Below are 18,277 nucleotides of genomic sequence, written 5' to 3'. Positions count from 1 at the left end.
TTTCAAAGTGAAAAATTATACTGAATGATTATATATATTTCAAGGCTGCTTTTTCTATAGTTATTTGCTATTATTGCAGTTTATTACATTTACGTTAACCGGCATTAAATTACAGCGTTAAAGCTGAAGTGTTACAACACTTTTTCCTATCCTAGCCTAATATTCAGAGACAACTGTAAGTAAGCTATACGCATGTTCATTTTCTCACAACCGTGTCTCTGTGGCGCTGTAAAATTCCTCTTTTTGTTATGAGCAGTTCATCCAGCTAAACAACATTGACTCAACCAATGGTGAGTTGGGGTCAAGACTTTGTTCATTCAACACCAGGGTACAATAAGACCAGGAATTTTTATTAAGAAAAGTAAATAGGCTTAATTTTCAGATTGACTTGACAACATTTTACTTCATGGGATGGTGGGTTAATGGTTAAGTTTTTTGACAATATGGTTGCAGGTTCAGTCAAAAGACGTCAGGAACATATTTCAGTCACTATATGCAGTATAGAGTACATGAACTATTATAATGTTTAATTGCATTAGATTTTCTAAATGGAACTAAACTCACTCACACACTCACACACTCACTCACACACTCACACACTCACACACTCACACACTCACCTCTGTGGGGTCCTCCATAAGTGCTAAAAGTTGCCTTTCTCTGATGGGGTTTGTCAGAGCCTCAGCATACTCTACACAAATACATGACATACAAGAGAAAAAGAAAAGGACAATATTCGCGTAAGCGTCTGCCCCAAAGAGTGGCACTAAAATGGTGTGGTTCAAATCTCACACCACATTGCAGATTTAATTGATTTATTTAGTTCGTTTTTTTGTCTTATTTTCCAGTAAAAATATCTAAATATCGTTAAAACAAGAAAAATTTACTTGAGGTAGAATGACATAAGATATTAAGTCTTTCAACAAAGAGAACAGAGAAATGTAACAACATTTTGTGGGGTTTAAGCTAAAAAGAAAGTACAAATTATTTGCCAGTTGGGTAAGAAAAATAAACTTGATTTACATTTAAATAAAGTGTTTTTTTTCCCCTCACCCCAGTACTTTTTCTGTTCTAAGCATAAACGTTACTCCAGTTTGTTAGATTTTTCTGAAAACAAGAAAACATTTCTTATGTCATTTTGCTTCTCAAGAAAATGTATCTTGTTTAAGAATGTTTAGATATATTACTGGAAATTGTACTCTGTCTACTGTCCACTAAATTCTTACAAAAGATTTCTCTAATGCCACACTGCAGCAAACAATTCATGTAATGACAGCCAAACTTTAATTTAATTAATGTAGTATTTACAGAATCAAACTGAATAACCAGTAGTTAACAATTTAACACAGTGACTTCACTAACTATTGGACAGTAAAACAAAAACAAGACAAAACAAGATGAAATTTTGATGGCGGCCAAGAGATGCCAAAAACAGCCAAAAACGGATTCAGGAGTGACTCCTTTATTTCATACACACAGAACAATAATTTAGTGGCTTCCCTCCTGCAAATAAAAGTGAATGTCATTCACAAAACTGTGAAGTATGTATGTGGCCTACATGTCCAGCCTCTCTCTACAGAACCTCCTTAGTAATTACTAATATGTATTAGGGTATAAACAAAACTCTCGGTAATCATAGCTTGTGTAGTCCCACAGATGTCTATCCTACCTTGGTGCTCATTGGGGATGTAGTCCTGCACCTCATTGTACACGAGCAGGGAGGACAACATGAGTGGCTGATTCAGCTCATTCTTCAGACTGATGTAGTGGTACCCTAAAATACAAAAGTACAATGTAAGCCAATAAATCTTCAGTGCAGTATCAGACTAGCAAGAAGAATTGTATTGTTAGATCTCCACCACATATTTGTACAAACCTGGGCGAAATGCAGATACTGGCAAGATGCGATGCCCAATAAACTTCCCATTTTCCTCATAGACAGCTATTCTCAGAGATGCCAGGGTTGGCAACACCACCTAGGGAGATAGTATTTAACAGAATACTCAATTTACTTTCAAGACAAAGTGTAGATTAATATAGTGCAAAGCAAGTACAGAATTGGACAGTTTTAAACACAACAAAAATCATCTTTTTAATCAGTATTTTTGTCCTTTACACTAAAAGTATATAAATCCAGTAAAAATGTGTAACATCCTTAATGTGCGATAAACACATGTGAGAAGCAAAATTGTGGATACTTGTTTTAAGAGAATATATATCAAGTTAATTTAAGTTTATTTTCCCACTCCTTTGGCAAACAGTTAAGCAGAAGGCAAAAACCTCACTTACTTTTGATAGATTTATGCTTAATACTAGCAAAAATAATGTGGCAATTTCCTGTTGCGACCCATTTTGACACACTATTTTTGAACGCATGTCAACATCAAAGAAAAATAGAGCTATTGGGGAGGGCCACATATTTTCAGCGAACAACTATTTCAGATTTTATTGTGTTCCTTCCACAAAGCTAATCTATCACATGGCTTTTGAGGACTTGGAATAGAGCACTGTCCATATTTAAGGCACTTTTTAGTCAACTTGAAAGCACCCATCGCCATTTACTTTCACTGGATGAAAAAAGTGTTTACACATTTTGCTAAAGTTTCCCTTTTATTTTCCAAGAAGAAAGTCCTTACAGTTTGGGCGACAAAATGGGGGGTGAGGATGAAAAAAACATTAATTTGTGAATGTACTTTTCCTTTCATTGGTTACCTTGTTGAACACAAAGAAATCTTCATTCCAGACTGGGTCCAGAGAGTTATTGTTCGAGGTTTTCGTTCGACATTTCCTTTTAGTGTCTGCAGGAAGCCCAAACATGTCCACCTCCACATAAACGCCAACCTTCTTATCATTCAAAAACTGACCCGAGATGATCTGTGTATGCGAGGGAAAGGTGACATTGATGTACACAAATGAGCTGATCTTATGTATTACAGTTGCAATTTCAAAGCAAAATAACTAAAGATAATTATAACTTAAAAACAGTATGCTACATGCAACCACACAACACCTTGATCTTGACTGTGTTGGCTACGATGCCATCCACAATGTTCATAGTGAAGGGATCAAAGTGTTTGTCAGTACGTCTCATGAACTCTGGCTTTAACAGGTAACCACAGTGGCCATTATATTCAAACACGCCCATGTTCAGCTGCATCGGCAAGTCTGAGAGACAGAGACAAACAACGGTGTAAGGTTGCTTTAAAAGTGGTGACTTATTAACACTTAAGAGGAAAAGAAGAATATATTTCACCTAAACACAATGGCCCCAAAAAGTATTGGGACACTCAAGTCACAATTTAAAATTGTATGAATTTCAATGCATTATAAAAAGACAAAAACTAAGAGAGTGGAATTAATTGTAATGAAAAACAACACATTTTTGCAGTAAAACATTTAACAAAAGTATTCACTTTAATGTTGATATTGTAAAATTAAGCATGTGGACATCTCTAGTTGTCAACGTTAGTGGAATATGTCCATAGTTAATATTATGAACTAAACCTGACACCTATGTCAACTCGACTTCATACATCCACTAAAAACACCTTGAGACCAGTTAGTAAAAGCAAAGTAATGTGCAACAAAAATTATTTAAGACATATTTAATTGTGGTTTAAAAATTTCTGAATGTGTCCAAGAATGTCTACATTCCTTTTAAGGCCACTGTATATAAAGGAAATAAGTGTTGTCTGAATATCTGACCAAGAGTCTGGAAGTTTAGTGCCACCATCTGGCAGCCCACGTTCCAGAAGAGTTGTGGCATGTAGTTACTAGAGTCAACGCGAGTCCCTTTGGGGTAGATACGACTCAACTGCTTTTTATTATATCTGAATGCACACATTTTGCTCAGGAAGAACAACAAACACACACACATGTTATGTTTCCATGTTTTATGGGGACTTTCCATAGACATAATGGTTTTTATACTGTACAAACTTTATATTCTATCCCCTAAACCTAACCCTACCCCTAAACCTAACCCTCACAGAAAACATTCTGAATTTTTACATTTTCAAAAAACATAATTTAGTATGATTTATAAGCTGTTTTCCTCACGGGGACCGACAAAATGTCCCCACAAGGTCAAAAATTTTGGGTTTTACTATCCTTATGGGGACATTTGGTACCCACAAAGTGATAAATACACGCTCACACACACGCACACACACGCGCACACACGCGCACACACGCGCACACACGCGCACACACACACACACACACACATGTTGTGTTTCCACGTTTTATGGGGACTTTCCATAGACATAATGTTTTTTATACTGTACAAACTTTATATTCTATCCCCTAAACCTAACCCTACCCCTAAACCTAACCCTCACAGAAAACTTTCTGCATTTTTACATTTTCAAAAAACATAATTTAGTATGATTTATAAGCTGTTTTCCTCATGGGGACCGACAAAATGTCCCCACAAGGTCAAAAATTTCGGGTTTTACTATCCTTATGGGGACATTTGGTCCCCACAAAGTGATAAATACACGCTCACACACACACACACACACACACACACACACACACGTCTGAAACATAACATTATGGCTACATCTTTGAAACTGAGACTGGTAAAGGATACTCTACAAACTCGCTGGGAGAGTTCTTTAAAGCATCCATGCCCTTGGTCTCCACAAAAGAAGACATCTCAAAATATTTATTCCTCTCTGAAAACAGAAAGAAAAAGGAATCAATGGGTAAAGCAGTTCAATGGAAATGAGGAGGCGAGAACTGGCTTGACAATATAAATTATATTTTAATATAAAACTAAACGAAGACACAAAAACACAAACATAGGACGGGCAACAGCCCGTAAACGTTCTCTCTCTGTTGCACCACCATTCACAGTCGGCCTTTATCCCTCTCGGAGGCTTGATTAGCCTGATAAGGGACCGGGTGTGTAAAATCACTACCCGGCCCCGCCCTCCACCCTGTCACACCATGTTATATAATGTTGATATACAAACAGCCATGACGCAAAACACATATTCACCTAGCTAATTTATATATTCCTGCACAGCATCTATAGAGGCCAAACTTAGCATTAAGTAGGTTTACATGTTAGTGACTGTAGTGGAAGGATGCCACTAAATGAATTTGCTCAATAAAATAATGTATCCTTAACATTAGAATTAAATAGAAATTTATAACCGATTTCAAAAATCAGTAAGGAATTTTAGGCTATGCTATACTGTGAATATAGTAGCGGCTGAAAAGCTTGCAGGGACTTCGCGCTGTGCTGAACAACAAACTTTAGCATTGCAGAATTGCACTTTAAGCCTAAAGAAGCCATTCATATAATCCATTATGCACATAAGAAGCATAAATTAAGTCATTAATTAAGCAATTAATGACTTGTGCACACGATCACAGTATCATTACTCACTGGATGCCACCTCAAAGGATTTTAATTTGACTGGTTCAATGTAGTTGACTAATGTGGACATCTCCTCTGTGGCATTCACCTCACTGTACGCAGTACCCTGAAAGAGAAACACATCAAATGCTTCCATGAATGACTTACTCTGTCCAGAGAAATCAGTCCTAAAGGGGTCTTATCATGCATTTGTTTACATTCTGAGGTCCCTGAGGTCACATATTGCATTGAAGTTTTAGCATCGTAATTTAGTGTTTCATGACAATTTTGTACTCTCTCTTTGACATTAAGAGTTAAACTGACAGGTTAGATGGGAAAGAGATTGTGAAAGGATATCAAAATAATTACCTCATCAGTGTTGTTGTGTTTCTTTGGATCTGGAATGGGTTCTTCTTCCTCCTCTTCATCACTCTCTCCATCTCCTCGATCTATAAAGTAATAAAAATAACACAAACACAGAAAGACACACAAAATTCAATTATCCCATAAGTGCATTCACCATAACCTTCCATACTGCTACCTAATTGACATCAGTCTTCACCCTGATTGGTTGGAACTTGTGTCAACTAGGCACAAACCCACCAATAGATTTGCGGATATCAAGGTCTTTCGCCATCCTCTCTGCAAACTTGTCACCCCCATTGGATATGACCTGGCCCATCTCCCCATCAGACAAACGACAATCTAAACACAAATCTTATAATGAATGGGTTTAAATGTGAAATTAAATAAGCAATGCAATGAAATGAAAAAAAATTAATAATAGATTGCATGTAAATGAAATAGCCAGACGTCATTCATAACCACAAAATTAGTTATAAGTTGGCTTGATATATGTTGTTTTAGGCCATGTCCACATTAATCAGTTTTAGGTTAAAAACTCTTCTAATGTCATCGTTTTTTAAAATATGTTATTATGAAGAGCGTTTTCGAAAGTCTCTATTCCGGAGGAAGGAAACACAGCTCCAGTGTGAATAAGCATCATAAATGTAGCAAAATCAATGCATTTTTAAACGAAGAACTGTTAGTGAGGATGAGGCCTTAGACGTGGGCTGTTCAATAACTTCAGAAGGGTAACAGAGATTATCTATCTTGTCAAAGGTGCATGCAGTATTTTTATCCTCATTAACTTTAGTGATCCGGAAGTTCATTCCACCCCCTGAACCTCATTGATTTTTTGGAGTAATGCCCACCACACCTCTTTAGTATCAGCCTGATCTCACATAAAAAAAATCAGCCAGTGTGTGCAAATTTTTCTTTAGCTGAAATTGGTATACGTTGACCAAATTTTTAAAACACTGCCTCCAGAGGCTAAAGCAGTAAGTGTTTTATAGCATATAAACTAGTGTGACATCCATTTACACTATATCCAGGAGAGGTCGCCTGAAGCCAGTTGTAAAGAGAATTGTTTTCAGCTGTACGGGGTGTAAAACATTGAAGAAAAATGCTTATTTTATTTAGTCTACCCCCCCCCCCCCAACCAAAACCAAAATCTAACCCTAAACATTAGTAGAGAAAAAAACGCAATGTTAGGGACAAAAATGCCAATCTCCTCATCACGCTTGTGATTGTTTAAACAAACGTGATTACCTCCTCATTTCAATGAGGATTGAACTGTGGACTCCCATGCAACTGATGCAATGTGCTACCAGCTGTGCCACGAGGGGAAGTTATTTGTTGCGGAGACATTGCAAATATGTCCGATGGGTGATAGGGCATGTCAGTGAGCCTGCATACTGTTGGCGATCCTAGGGTACTGGAACTTTTGGAAACAGCATTTGATATGTTTACTATAACAGGATATAAATTTTTTTGATTACTACAAGATAATACAAATGACTACTACATTAATAAAAATGGCTGCTATATCACGTTGATTTTCTGTGGTAATGGAGAATTATCAGTATTCCATATGCGTGTTTTCTTACTCGAGGTGGTGCTAATGTTTCAGTGATTGACTTGATTTGCATTTGACATTGCTATTTGATGAAGAAACAACATTTAAGTAAACTATAGCAAGTTTAACAAATGAACAGTATGATATGGCTATTGTCTTAAATGTAGAACCATTTGTGATTGATATACGTGTCGGCTCTCTAAAGACCCGAGTATGTGATAGTGTTTGGTGAAATACTGTACCCATGCATTTATAGGTTTTACAGATAAACAAATCCAACTGAAATTCAGACAAACTAATGAAGACTGTCTGCAAATATGGCATTACTACAATGTCAGAAAGTTTTGCTCTTGCATGATTGTACATCCACAGCGGAAGGTGTCACAATGTTTTAGAAGACCCCTAAAAAAACAGCCAGCACTACAAAAATTGAAAAATTACCAAATGCACCTTTAACTAAATATGCAGATATGAGAGTTAAAATGGGGCCATGAGAACAGAGCTGTTCAAGGTTGTAGTCCAAAAACCTGGAAGCGAATTAGCATTTTCGAGCCATGGGTTCCCTCTGGATTTTACCTATGTTTTTATAGGTCTGCAGTAAACATTACATTAAGAAACTTGGACGTTTTATGCTACAACATAAATTACAAAAAGCCGGTGTGTTTTTTTAAAATTATGTTGCTAACAAGATGCTTATTAGGACTACAGCCATTTTCTGATTCTTTAGGTAGGTGCACTCACATGCTTGTGGTAGTTGTAGTCCTTATTTACAATCTTGAATGCAATATACATTTTTTTTTTAAAATACGATGGCTTCAAAATTCGCATTTGAGGTATGACTGTGTGTAAGTTATGTTGTAGAACAAAAATGTTTTAAACAATGTTAACCACAGAACTTATTTTACTTATAAATTGAAAAACCCATTATAAAAACCCATTAAAAATTCCAGAGGGAGCACTTGTGGAATAAGCCTTCAGGGTTTGCCTACATGTTGATGTCACGAATGAACAGTTCTATAAGTGATGAACTAAAAAATATTTTTGAATGAAATTAATATGAGGACTTTGATTTGAAGAAAGTCTGAGAATTTTCAAGTTCAGAGTGAACAATTTTACTCTTTCGTTTATTTATTTATTTTTTGCTAGACTGGATCAGAACATGGGTGGGACTGTGTGTGCTTATAAACACCCACCATTCAAAGGCGAGGACTGGTCATCTGTGCCATCTTTGCGTCGGATGCTCCCTCCGTTAGATGCCTTGTGCTCATGTTTCTTCTTGTTCTTGATTAGGATCTTCCCCAAAAGCTCCTGGGGGCTTGGCAGTTGTTGCCCAGGAACTAGCTGTAAAAACAACATGCATTTAAAGTTTACTATCTGATCCCAATGGTATTAAAGAACTGGTGTGGCGAACCAAAACCAAACATGTTAACAGTCACCACTGTTCTAGGACCGGCGGACACTCTGTCCTAACAAGGCATGACACAATACATTGACAAATGTTAAAGTTGTCTCTTCCATGACCATGCCAAGTAGGACCTTTTGTCTGTCGCCTAGTTTCTATTTCTAGCATTCTTGTTTAGCCCTCCACAGTAAAATCTTATTGGTCCAAAATACTGCTTCACATAACTGTATATTAAATATCAAATATGCTCTGATTAGCTGCTAATGTGTGGCGCCATGTTACATTTTCACTTTTAGTATGGACAGGCAAATGACTTGTTGCGTAGTGGCTGGTTACAACATGTGAGACTTATGACCTCTGACTCACCGGATATTTCTCCAGGGGTTCGATGAGCAGCGCATCCCCAAACATAGAGCGGCAGTACTCTGCCATCTTAGCCTGCTGCTTTGCTCTGAGCAGAACATAATGACACAGAAGAGAGAGAGAGAGAGAGAGAGAGAGAGAGAAATAGATACAGACAGCAGTCTCAGACAGATGTATGCTTCATGCTTCATACACACACACGATTATGCCTATTACTCACGAGTCTACGTGATTCTCAAAGGAAAGGATAAGGGGATAGGGAGATGTCTTGAATGCACTTTCAGCAATGGCCTCAATCACTTCCTAAAGAAAGAGATAGAAAACATTTTACAGCATTTAAAGTTGGACTTACATTTTGGACCCACTATATATTAGACAGATAGATAAAAAGAGATAATCACTGCGTCATTGGAGGAACGGTAGCCATAAGCGCACCTTGAATGGAATCTCAGTTGTCATGGTGAAACCGTGCGTGATGATAGGCTCTTCTTCAGGTAGCCGGCCCTTCCAGCAATCCAGCTCTATACAGCGGCACCCTGTCAGCAACACCTGCCGATACATCTCTACTGACGACAGACCTGTCAACTGCCCCACTGCAGGAGGAGATCAAAGAATCAGAGAAATGCTTAAGTTTGTGTGTTTATAAGCATATTTGTGTCCGTGAGAGTGCGTTTGTGTATACCTGTGAGGTAGGTGTTGTGTGAAGAGTTTATGAAATAGTGCGACAGGGGTTGAGTCATGTCATCAATGATGTCCAACCTCTCAGGAGGAACAACAGAGTTCTCTTCCCCACCAAGATACTTTGTGAAGCCCATCAAGGAGATCTGATCTGCTCACACATCGACACATACACAAACCACTATCATTATCATACATTTAAACACACTACATGGCTAAATATATGTGGACACCCAAAAAACACACCCATATGTACTTGCTGAGCATTTAATTTCAAAACCACAGTAATTAATACAGAGCTGGTCCATCCTTTGCTGCTATGACAGGTTCAGCTCTTCTGGAATGGCTTTCCACCCAAGCAGTGGTTCCCAATCCTGTTCCTGGAGGCCCCAAAACACTACACATTTTGGATATCTCACTAATCAAACACACCTGATTCAACTCCATGACCTGAATTGGGTGTGTCAGATAAGGAAGATATACAAAATTTGCAGTGTTGGGGGGCCTCCAGGAACAGGATTGGGAACCACTGCACTAGAGCATGGTGGCAGTGATTTGCTCCCATTCATGCACAAAAGCATCTGATGTTGGTCGTTGGCTCAGAGTTGGTGTTCCAATTCATCCCAAAGATGATCAACTGGGTTAAGGTCTTGGCATTGTGGAGGCCAGTCAATTTCTTTCCCACCAGACTCAGTAAACCATTTCTTTATGGACCTTGCTTTGTACTCAGTAGCATTTTAATGCCCCGTTCTACTAAAAATGTTTGTCAAAGCATATTGTTTGGCCGTATGTTTGATGTTAAGCAACGATTAGTAATGGGTGTCACTGAAATAGTCAAACCCAATAATCAGAAGGGGGTATCCACATACTTTTGGTCATGCTGTGTGTGTGTGTATATATGTGTGTGTGTTTATATAATCCGGGGACAATTCTGTACCCATTGCTTGGGGATGCTCTCATTTGGAAAATGATCCATACATAAATTAAATAATATATATTTTTTATTATTCTAATAAAAATTTTCTGTTAGGGTTAGGTTTAGGGTGTGGGTTAGTTTATAGTGATCATAGTTAGTTTTTTTTTAATAAAAAAAAGAACAGAATCCATGGTATGTCCCCATTAGTACAACTGAGCAAACCAGCCTGCAACCTAGTCTCATAGAATGAATGTCACTCTATATAAATTTTTACGAACTGACTTTTACGTGCCACTTTCTACATTTCACTGCAGCTTCCTGGTCAAATTAACACTGGAGGCACTATAACAACTGTGCGCTTTCTTCATTATCACACAAATCCAGAGCACAATTGCTGATTACGACTTTATAAACACTTTGTGGCAGGGCGGAGGCATAATTAGCCTAATACGGGACCGGGTGTGTAGGATCAAGACCCGGCCCCGCCCTCCGCCTTGCCACACACATTTACTCACTCCCCGCTAGGTTATGATATCGAAACACTTTTACACTAACGCATGATTTGAAAAACAATACATTTTAACGCTTGTATTGGAGACCCATCTACATTTACAAACTAATTCCAATATGAATAGCTTCCTTGGTAGCTCACCTGAAAGAGTTTTGCACTTTGGACTCATCGACCGCAGTTCGGGTCCGGCCAAAGATGCACGAACGTAAAAGTGTCATAAGTGACAAGAAATGACATGGTTGCTTCAGAAAATGTGCTTTTCATTTTGCATTTGCTATTAGGGCACTATCAGTTAGGGTTAGGTATTGGTTTAGCATAAGGATGTCTGTTTTGTCAAACTTGATTTATCTTTTAGGACACTATTGGTTAGGTTTTTGTTAAAGTTTTATGTTAGGGAGGTACATTTTACTCGTTAAAACCTCCATCTAAACACACCTTAAAAACCTTTTCTAAATACAACCTCAATTCACTCGGTTTTGGACATTTCACAGGGAAACTGCAGCCAAACGTGTAATGAAGCATATAATTTAGGTTTTGCAAAAACTTTGCAATGCTCACGTATATTTCATGAGATCAGGCTGGAGCAATCGTGTGTTTGTGTGTGTACCTCTCTCAAGCTGGCTGGCATTGGTCTCATATTTCTCCATGAGTTGGCGAACCTGTTCTTTTTTGAGTGGAGGGTAAAGTACCTCGTTTAGCCGTGAATCTCTCTGTTTGAGGTTTATAAAGTTCGTCAACTGATCCAGAGATAGGAAGGGCTTGCCTTTAGAGCCACTACACACACACACACACACACACACACACACACACACACACACACACACACAGTAAACCATACACTCATCAACAGCACTGTGCAAAAAACCATCATATTTCTTAGATAAATATTGATTAAGTCATGTCTGTGGGGTTGCTTTTGGTCTGTTCACTCACAGCTCCACAAAAATGCGCTCCACCTCTGGTCTGGCACTCAGCTTGTTGAGGAAGTTCTGAAAACTGTCCCAGGTGAAGTCATCTGGCTTTATAGCATCAGCCTGTGGAATAAAAATACATTGTTAAGAAAAACAGATTCGGATCAGAATCTGAATCCCAGATTGACGGACAGCAAGAGCGACAGACAAAGAGGAAAAGTCAGAATGATGGAGACTGAGGGTTAAAAAAAAAAAAAACATAAATGCCTGCTACAACAATAGATGAAATGAGCAGGAACACTGAATAAATGAATCAAATTCATCTTCAACCTTAACATTTTTCAGATTTAAAGACTTTTAGGTTTTACAGTTGACTGATAACAACAATAGTTTGTAGTTGTTACGATGTACTACATGAAAATAAAGGCAAATACAAGCCAAAGAAAATGTCATAACTTAGTGAATTTCTGAAGGGCATTGCACAGAGAATATATCATGGAAAACAAGATATTTCATGCTATTATGAAATAAAATGTTCAATGCACAATGTAGATTTATAACACAGCACTCCCTCTCCAGTCCATCCAGATCATTTATGGAAACTAAGCAACAGGTTACAAAATCTTCAGTAATAAATGTTCAAAACGCATCACTGTATACATGTCAGAAGTCAGAACCATGTTCACCCACATTTACACATCAGCAGATATTCAGTAACTTACAGTATATTAGAAAGATTCATATTTTATGTTTTCAATTTTATTTAGTGGCCTATTTTAGAAATGCCCCAAACTATATTTTGCAGTAATCCTATGAGTTGCATGGGAAGCCCAACGCTCCAAAAGAGGAACAAAACTGCTGTGTGGACCCATATCCACGTGGCCACTGGACCTAAAATTGTAGCACAGCTGGATTTGGGCAGCACTGAAATCTGATCCAGTCGGTGTGGTTGTGCAAGCAAACTGATTCATTTTGCCCTATGTAGTGGGCAGTGATATGTGGTTGAATTGTGTAGTGCAGCGCTGAATGTACTCAAGACACTAATGTAGTTTGGTCTGCTCTTTGCTCTCAAAACATTTGTTACTGATCTGGCACAGTGATTGACAAAAAAGGGAAAAGTATAGCACTTAATTAAAAAAAAATTCCCCAACCCTGGTGTAGAATACGGCTCATTGAAGTTTCTCAATTCATCATTCAACCAGCAGAGGGCAGTGTAAGACAGTGAACAGGTTCCATGCGGACACAATCTCAGAGTGCTGATCTAAGAGCAGCTCTTCTGTGTACGGACTCTAAACTGAACTATAAAAGGAAAAGAGTGACTGATCACAGAGCAACATAAAGTGGCAAGGAAAAAGAAAGGATTATACAACATATGACACCTGAGAAAACAAAAAGAGAAGGAACAAGAGAAAGAAAGATAAGACTAATGAGAAGGCCAGTGGGATATTTGAGGATAATGGATGAGTTCTGAGGAAGTATGGGTTACTTGGACGACAACAACAAAGTATTTTTTATTTAATTTTTTATAAAGAGATTTGTCCCATGAAAGCTCTGCAGACAGAGAGTAAAGGATACATCTGTGATGGTTTATCATGTAATAATGAGTGATTGGGGCAAGAATAATAACCTTGTTATTGACGAGACCACAGTGTTCTAGTGCCATCTCCACACGCTTCTTATCCGAGAACATTTTCAGGATACTGCAAGAAATGAAAGAGATAGTCATAGAAGAAGTGATAACAAGGAGTGATGAAAGACAAAGTGATACATTAGCAGTGACAGCCCTGAAGAACTGGAAAAATAAATTTTGAGTGAGCCGGGTTGTTTACACTCACTTCTTCACAGGGATTTTCCCATCCTGATTTATCTGCATTTTCAGCTTTGTGTAACTGGAAAAAATAGGACAGGAAAGAAAAGACAGTGAGAGAAAGATCACTGTATCAGACTGTTCTTGTTTATCTCCAATCTTCCATTCATAACTCTACATAGCTCTGATTATTTGCACTGATATTTGAAAGGAATTATAAATGTACTTATTCATTACATTTTCGGCACCTACAGATGCTTTAACATGACTCTCCAACAGCTGCCATACATCACTGAATCAGCAAAATAAGGAGTGTCTTAATTTAGGGGTCATTAAAAAATAGTTCCATTTAATTTCCATCTAATTGACTTGAATAGTCTTGAAAAAAATGTAATTAACAAAACTTGCATTTTTTAAGATTTATACATTTTATTTAGTTAAAGATTAGGAAATTCAATTAGATGGAAATTTGTTATTCAATTGAAATAGATACATCTTAAAAATAGGCTAAAATATTTTTTTGAGTGTATGTTCCTGTCCACAACTCAAAATATTTGATTTAATGTTGTAACTACGCAAGAACCAATGCCATTTTGGTGTCACTGACACGTCATTTTTAAATCTGGATGTGAATGAATAATACATTTCAGTCTGTTCCATACACACAAAAATACAATTGCTGCTTTTTTGTCCTATTTTGGAGCTTGACAGACGTAGTCAGTATGCACTTTCATTGTATGGAAAAAGCTTTATAAATGTTCTCAAAAATTTGTACCCGAGTGTTCCACGAAAGAAAAAAGAATAGCATGTGGGTTTGGAACAATATGAAGGTGAGTAAATATTGACAGAATTACATTTTTGGTTAAACTATTCCTTAAGACCAAACCAGATCCAAACTTTAAAACATAACATGATACAAACCCAAAGTTATATAGAAAAAACTGGTCCAGACTTGGCCCTAAAATTAGTCCCATTAAGCAGAGGTCAAGTAACAGATGTCCTTTGTATTTGTGTAGATAAAATATTATGGGCAGCTACTGTCTGTTGTGAAATGTCTGAAGCTCAATGAAGTTGACTGAGACTTTGTTTATGCTTTGTACACCAATGTAACCTGCCATCACACAACAGTTTCAGAAACACACACACACACACACACACACACACACACACACACACACACACACACACACACACACACACACACACACACACACACACGTTGTGTTTCCATGTTTTATGGGGACTTTCCATAGACATAATGGTTTTTATACTGTACAAACTTTATATTCTATCCCCTAAACCTAACCCTACCCCTAAACCTAACCCTCACAGAAAACTTTCTGCATTTTTACATTTTCAAAAAACATAATTTAGTATGATTTATAAGCTGTTTTCCTCATGGGGACCGACAAAATGTCCCCACAAGGTCAAACATTTCGGGTTTTACTATCCTTATGGGGACATTTGGTCCCCACAAAGTGATAAATACACGCTCACACACACACACACACACACACACACACACACACACACACACACACACACACACACACACACCAAGTACTCACGCTTTGAATAAGAAGGTGTTGCGGGAAGAATTCTGGGACAGTATGTTTGTAGCAAGTTTAAACACCTCATCAGTCCATACCTGGAAACCCATACATAACACAAAACAAGCCTTGCATAAATGGATTTATTATGCAAATATGATAAATCTAATAAATAAACCAACTTTAATTGTGCAAAGTTATTGAATAAGAGAGAATATAAAACAGAAAATAGAGAGTTATCTTATACACTTGACTGAGAGTGACACTTGAAAAGGTTGAAAATGAAAAAGCAGGACAGAGAGAGTGAGAAAGTGCAGACACGGTCTCTAGGTGACAGGGGCAGGTCGTCGTGGTTACCTTGGCATAGCCATCCTGCACAGCTTGGAAGTTGAGGAAGGAGATGTTGACCAGGTCGTTGCCATAGACGACCGTTAGAAGCTTGGACTCCACGTTCCCTTCTCCTTTGCCGAACCCCAAATAATCTCGTATACGCTGGTCCTGCAAAACACAGACAAAACCTTACCATCCACACACATAATCCTAATATACGATCAGTCAAATATCCAAACATAACCTTCAAACTGGCACTCTCTCACAAAGACACACACACACACACACACAGAAATGAGTCACTTTTTTTTAGAGCTCATGCTGGTGTATATTTGCATAGGAACTTACTTATTAATAATACTAATCAACTACATGTTTTTGCTGTGTAATTATTTTCTAGAGCTGCTTGTATTTAAATATTGTTATTATTACAACAGTAATCAATAATATTAACGTGTAATATGGACACTATAAAATAAAGTGTTACTCTGTTAAAATGTACCTTAGGCATCTTGGCAAATTTCCCTGTCCTGGTGTCCCTGATATGGCTGATGTCCATGATTTCCACTTCCTGTACGATAGAAAGAGATAAAAAGTGCCACGTATAAAACTAAAGAATCTGCAAAAGTAAGAAAATGAGAAAATGTGAGTGGTGCTTGCAATAGATGGAAGCTCAAGCCTGAGACTGTGAATCAAGTCACCCTTAAAGGAATAGTTCAAAAATAATATTTCAGCTCTGTAGGTCCATACAATGCAAGTAAATGGTGGCCAGAACTTTGAAGATCCAAAAAGTATAAAAGTAATCCATATGACAAAATTGGTTAATACCATATATTCAGAAGCTATATAAGTGTTGTGGGTGAGACCAAAACATAAGTCCTTTTTTTACAATCATCTCCATTTTCACTTTCAAATTCTTCTTTTGTTTTTGCTGATTTGTATTCTTTGTGCATATGGAGAATAATTTAAAGTAGAATTACTTTCATATACTTAGATATTCATCTGTTTCTCGCCCATAAATATCATATTGCTTCAGAAGAAATTGATTTAACTACTGGAGTCATTTGGATTATTTTCATGCTGCCTTTATGCCCTTTTTGGTGCTTCAAAGTTCTGGTCACCAGTCACGTGCATTGTATGGACCTACATAGCTGAGATATTCTTCTAAAAAGTTTGTGTTCAGCAGAAGAAAGAAAGTCATACCCATCTGGGATGGCATAAGGGTGAGTAAATGATAAGAGAATTTTCATTTTAGGGTGAATTATCCCTTTAAGTTGAACAAAGAACGCCTTGACTTAACTTGTAAACAATTGACTTGATACTTGTCTTAGAGGTTTCAATAGACTCGTCGACTTAGATCAGGCCTTGAAAAACTTTTGACTTGCGTCAGAGACTTGTAAAATAACAGTTAAAAAACTTGCTGCCTCGATATCTGAGTGTTGCAAGACCAAGTCATTTTAACAGGTTGCTATGTGGTTTTTATGATGTTCTTGGTGGTTGCTTACTGCCTGACCAAGTCTGATATCCTGCTAGTAGGATGCCAGTGCCTCTCCTCAACAAACCTTGTGTAGTCATGTCTGTTGCACAAACAGTGCAGGGCAAGTTACAAGGCACATGTTTAATACTTACAAATCTATAACCTTAACTAAGTATGAGTATTAGTAATGTTTGATTTTGCAAACAACACTAATAAGAACATGGCTGAAATTATTTCCATGGAGGATGAAAAGAAAGTTTCATATAGCCCTATTTCCTTTTTAAAATCATGCAGCAAATCGGACTTGACCAATGTCAGTAAATCACTTAAACAGGATGTGTCCCTGTCTTCACTTAAGAGAAATCTGTGATGAAATAACACTTTAGAGATCCAGAGAATCTCTCTCACACACACACACACACACACAAAGCAAAGGATCCCGTCACAGCCATAAGTTTAGCGCAAGCTCTTACTTTACAACTTTGTGATGGATTCACTCAACACTTGCCTAACTAAGACCACGACTCAAGGAATCAATTCTCCGACAAACATATATCACCTTTTCTGCTTCATGGGTTCAGAAAGGAGCGTTAAACATGATCACGAGCTTGTAAAGAGAATAGCGGAGTAAATGAGCTGGGGCAGTGGTTGTACAACGAACTGTGCTCGTAAACTTCAACATAAACAGCAGATCAGGACTGTAAATACTTGCTCTTTAGCCAAGAGCTCTCTCCTCTCTCTTTATCATCTTTTCCTGTTCTGTACTCTTGCCCCCCTTCTCCCTACCGCTGTGTGTAACAGTGACGATGTTGCTGACTTGAATGTTCCCTAGAGAGTGTATGAAGTTCATGGGTTACTGGTTGAAGTCTGCTAGGAACTGGTTCCAGTCCAAACATGCCCTGCACACACATTGTCTTCTCCCTACAGCTATTTCATCATCATGTAAAACTTTCTCTCTGAGGAGATCCTGGAATACTTTGTTAATTTATTTTAGTTTTGGTGATGTTTTTTTTTATTTTGCTTTGGAACAAAAATAGCATACGATA

General features: G+C 37.6%; 1 protein-coding gene across 2 annotated transcripts in view; it reads right to left on the bottom strand.

Annotated features, from left to right (window-relative positions):
• Positions 1–18,277, bottom strand: part of LOC127647586 (1-phosphatidylinositol 4,5-bisphosphate phosphodiesterase beta-3-like) — a 77,084-nt gene that overhangs the window by 12,641 nt on the left and 46,166 nt on the right. The window contains exons 3-24 of one of the 2 annotated variants that reach the window (XM_052131924.1): positions 16,257–16,325; positions 15,782–15,922; positions 15,443–15,522; positions 13,903–13,956; positions 13,695–13,767; positions 12,090–12,190; positions 11,764–11,930; positions 9,734–9,880; positions 9,487–9,644; positions 9,272–9,354; positions 9,055–9,139; positions 8,480–8,627; positions 5,972–6,073; positions 5,738–5,817; positions 5,399–5,495; positions 4,595–4,679; positions 3,706–3,830; positions 3,011–3,165; positions 2,713–2,874; positions 1,877–1,976; positions 1,670–1,774; positions 621–691 (exon numbers count right to left, since the gene is read on the bottom strand). In XM_052131924.1, coding sequence (XP_051987884.1) covers positions 621–691; positions 1,670–1,774; positions 1,877–1,976; positions 2,713–2,874; positions 3,011–3,165; positions 3,706–3,830; positions 4,595–4,679; positions 5,399–5,495; positions 5,738–5,817; positions 5,972–6,073; positions 8,480–8,627; positions 9,055–9,139; positions 9,272–9,354; positions 9,487–9,644; positions 9,734–9,880; positions 11,764–11,930; positions 12,090–12,190; positions 13,695–13,767; positions 13,903–13,956; positions 15,443–15,522; positions 15,782–15,922; positions 16,257–16,325 — 2,388 coding nt within the window. The remainder of the gene's footprint in view (positions 1–620; positions 692–1,669; positions 1,775–1,876; positions 1,977–2,712; positions 2,875–3,010; positions 3,166–3,705; positions 3,831–4,594; positions 4,680–5,398; positions 5,496–5,737; positions 5,818–5,971; positions 6,074–8,479; positions 8,628–9,054; positions 9,140–9,271; positions 9,355–9,486; positions 9,645–9,733; positions 9,881–11,763; positions 11,931–12,089; positions 12,191–13,694; positions 13,768–13,902; positions 13,957–15,442; positions 15,523–15,781; positions 15,923–16,256; positions 16,326–18,277) is intronic. The other variant, XM_052131935.1, reaches the window with a different exon arrangement.

The sequence above is a fragment of the Xyrauchen texanus genome, chromosome 1 (genome assembly GCF_025860055.1).
Source record: "Xyrauchen texanus isolate HMW12.3.18 chromosome 1, RBS_HiC_50CHRs, whole genome shotgun sequence".
NCBI classification, from domain to species: Eukaryota; Metazoa; Chordata; class Actinopteri; order Cypriniformes; family Catostomidae; genus Xyrauchen; species Xyrauchen texanus.
The sequence above is the reverse complement of the archived record's forward strand: the minus strand, read 5'-3'. Positions and strand labels throughout refer to the sequence as shown.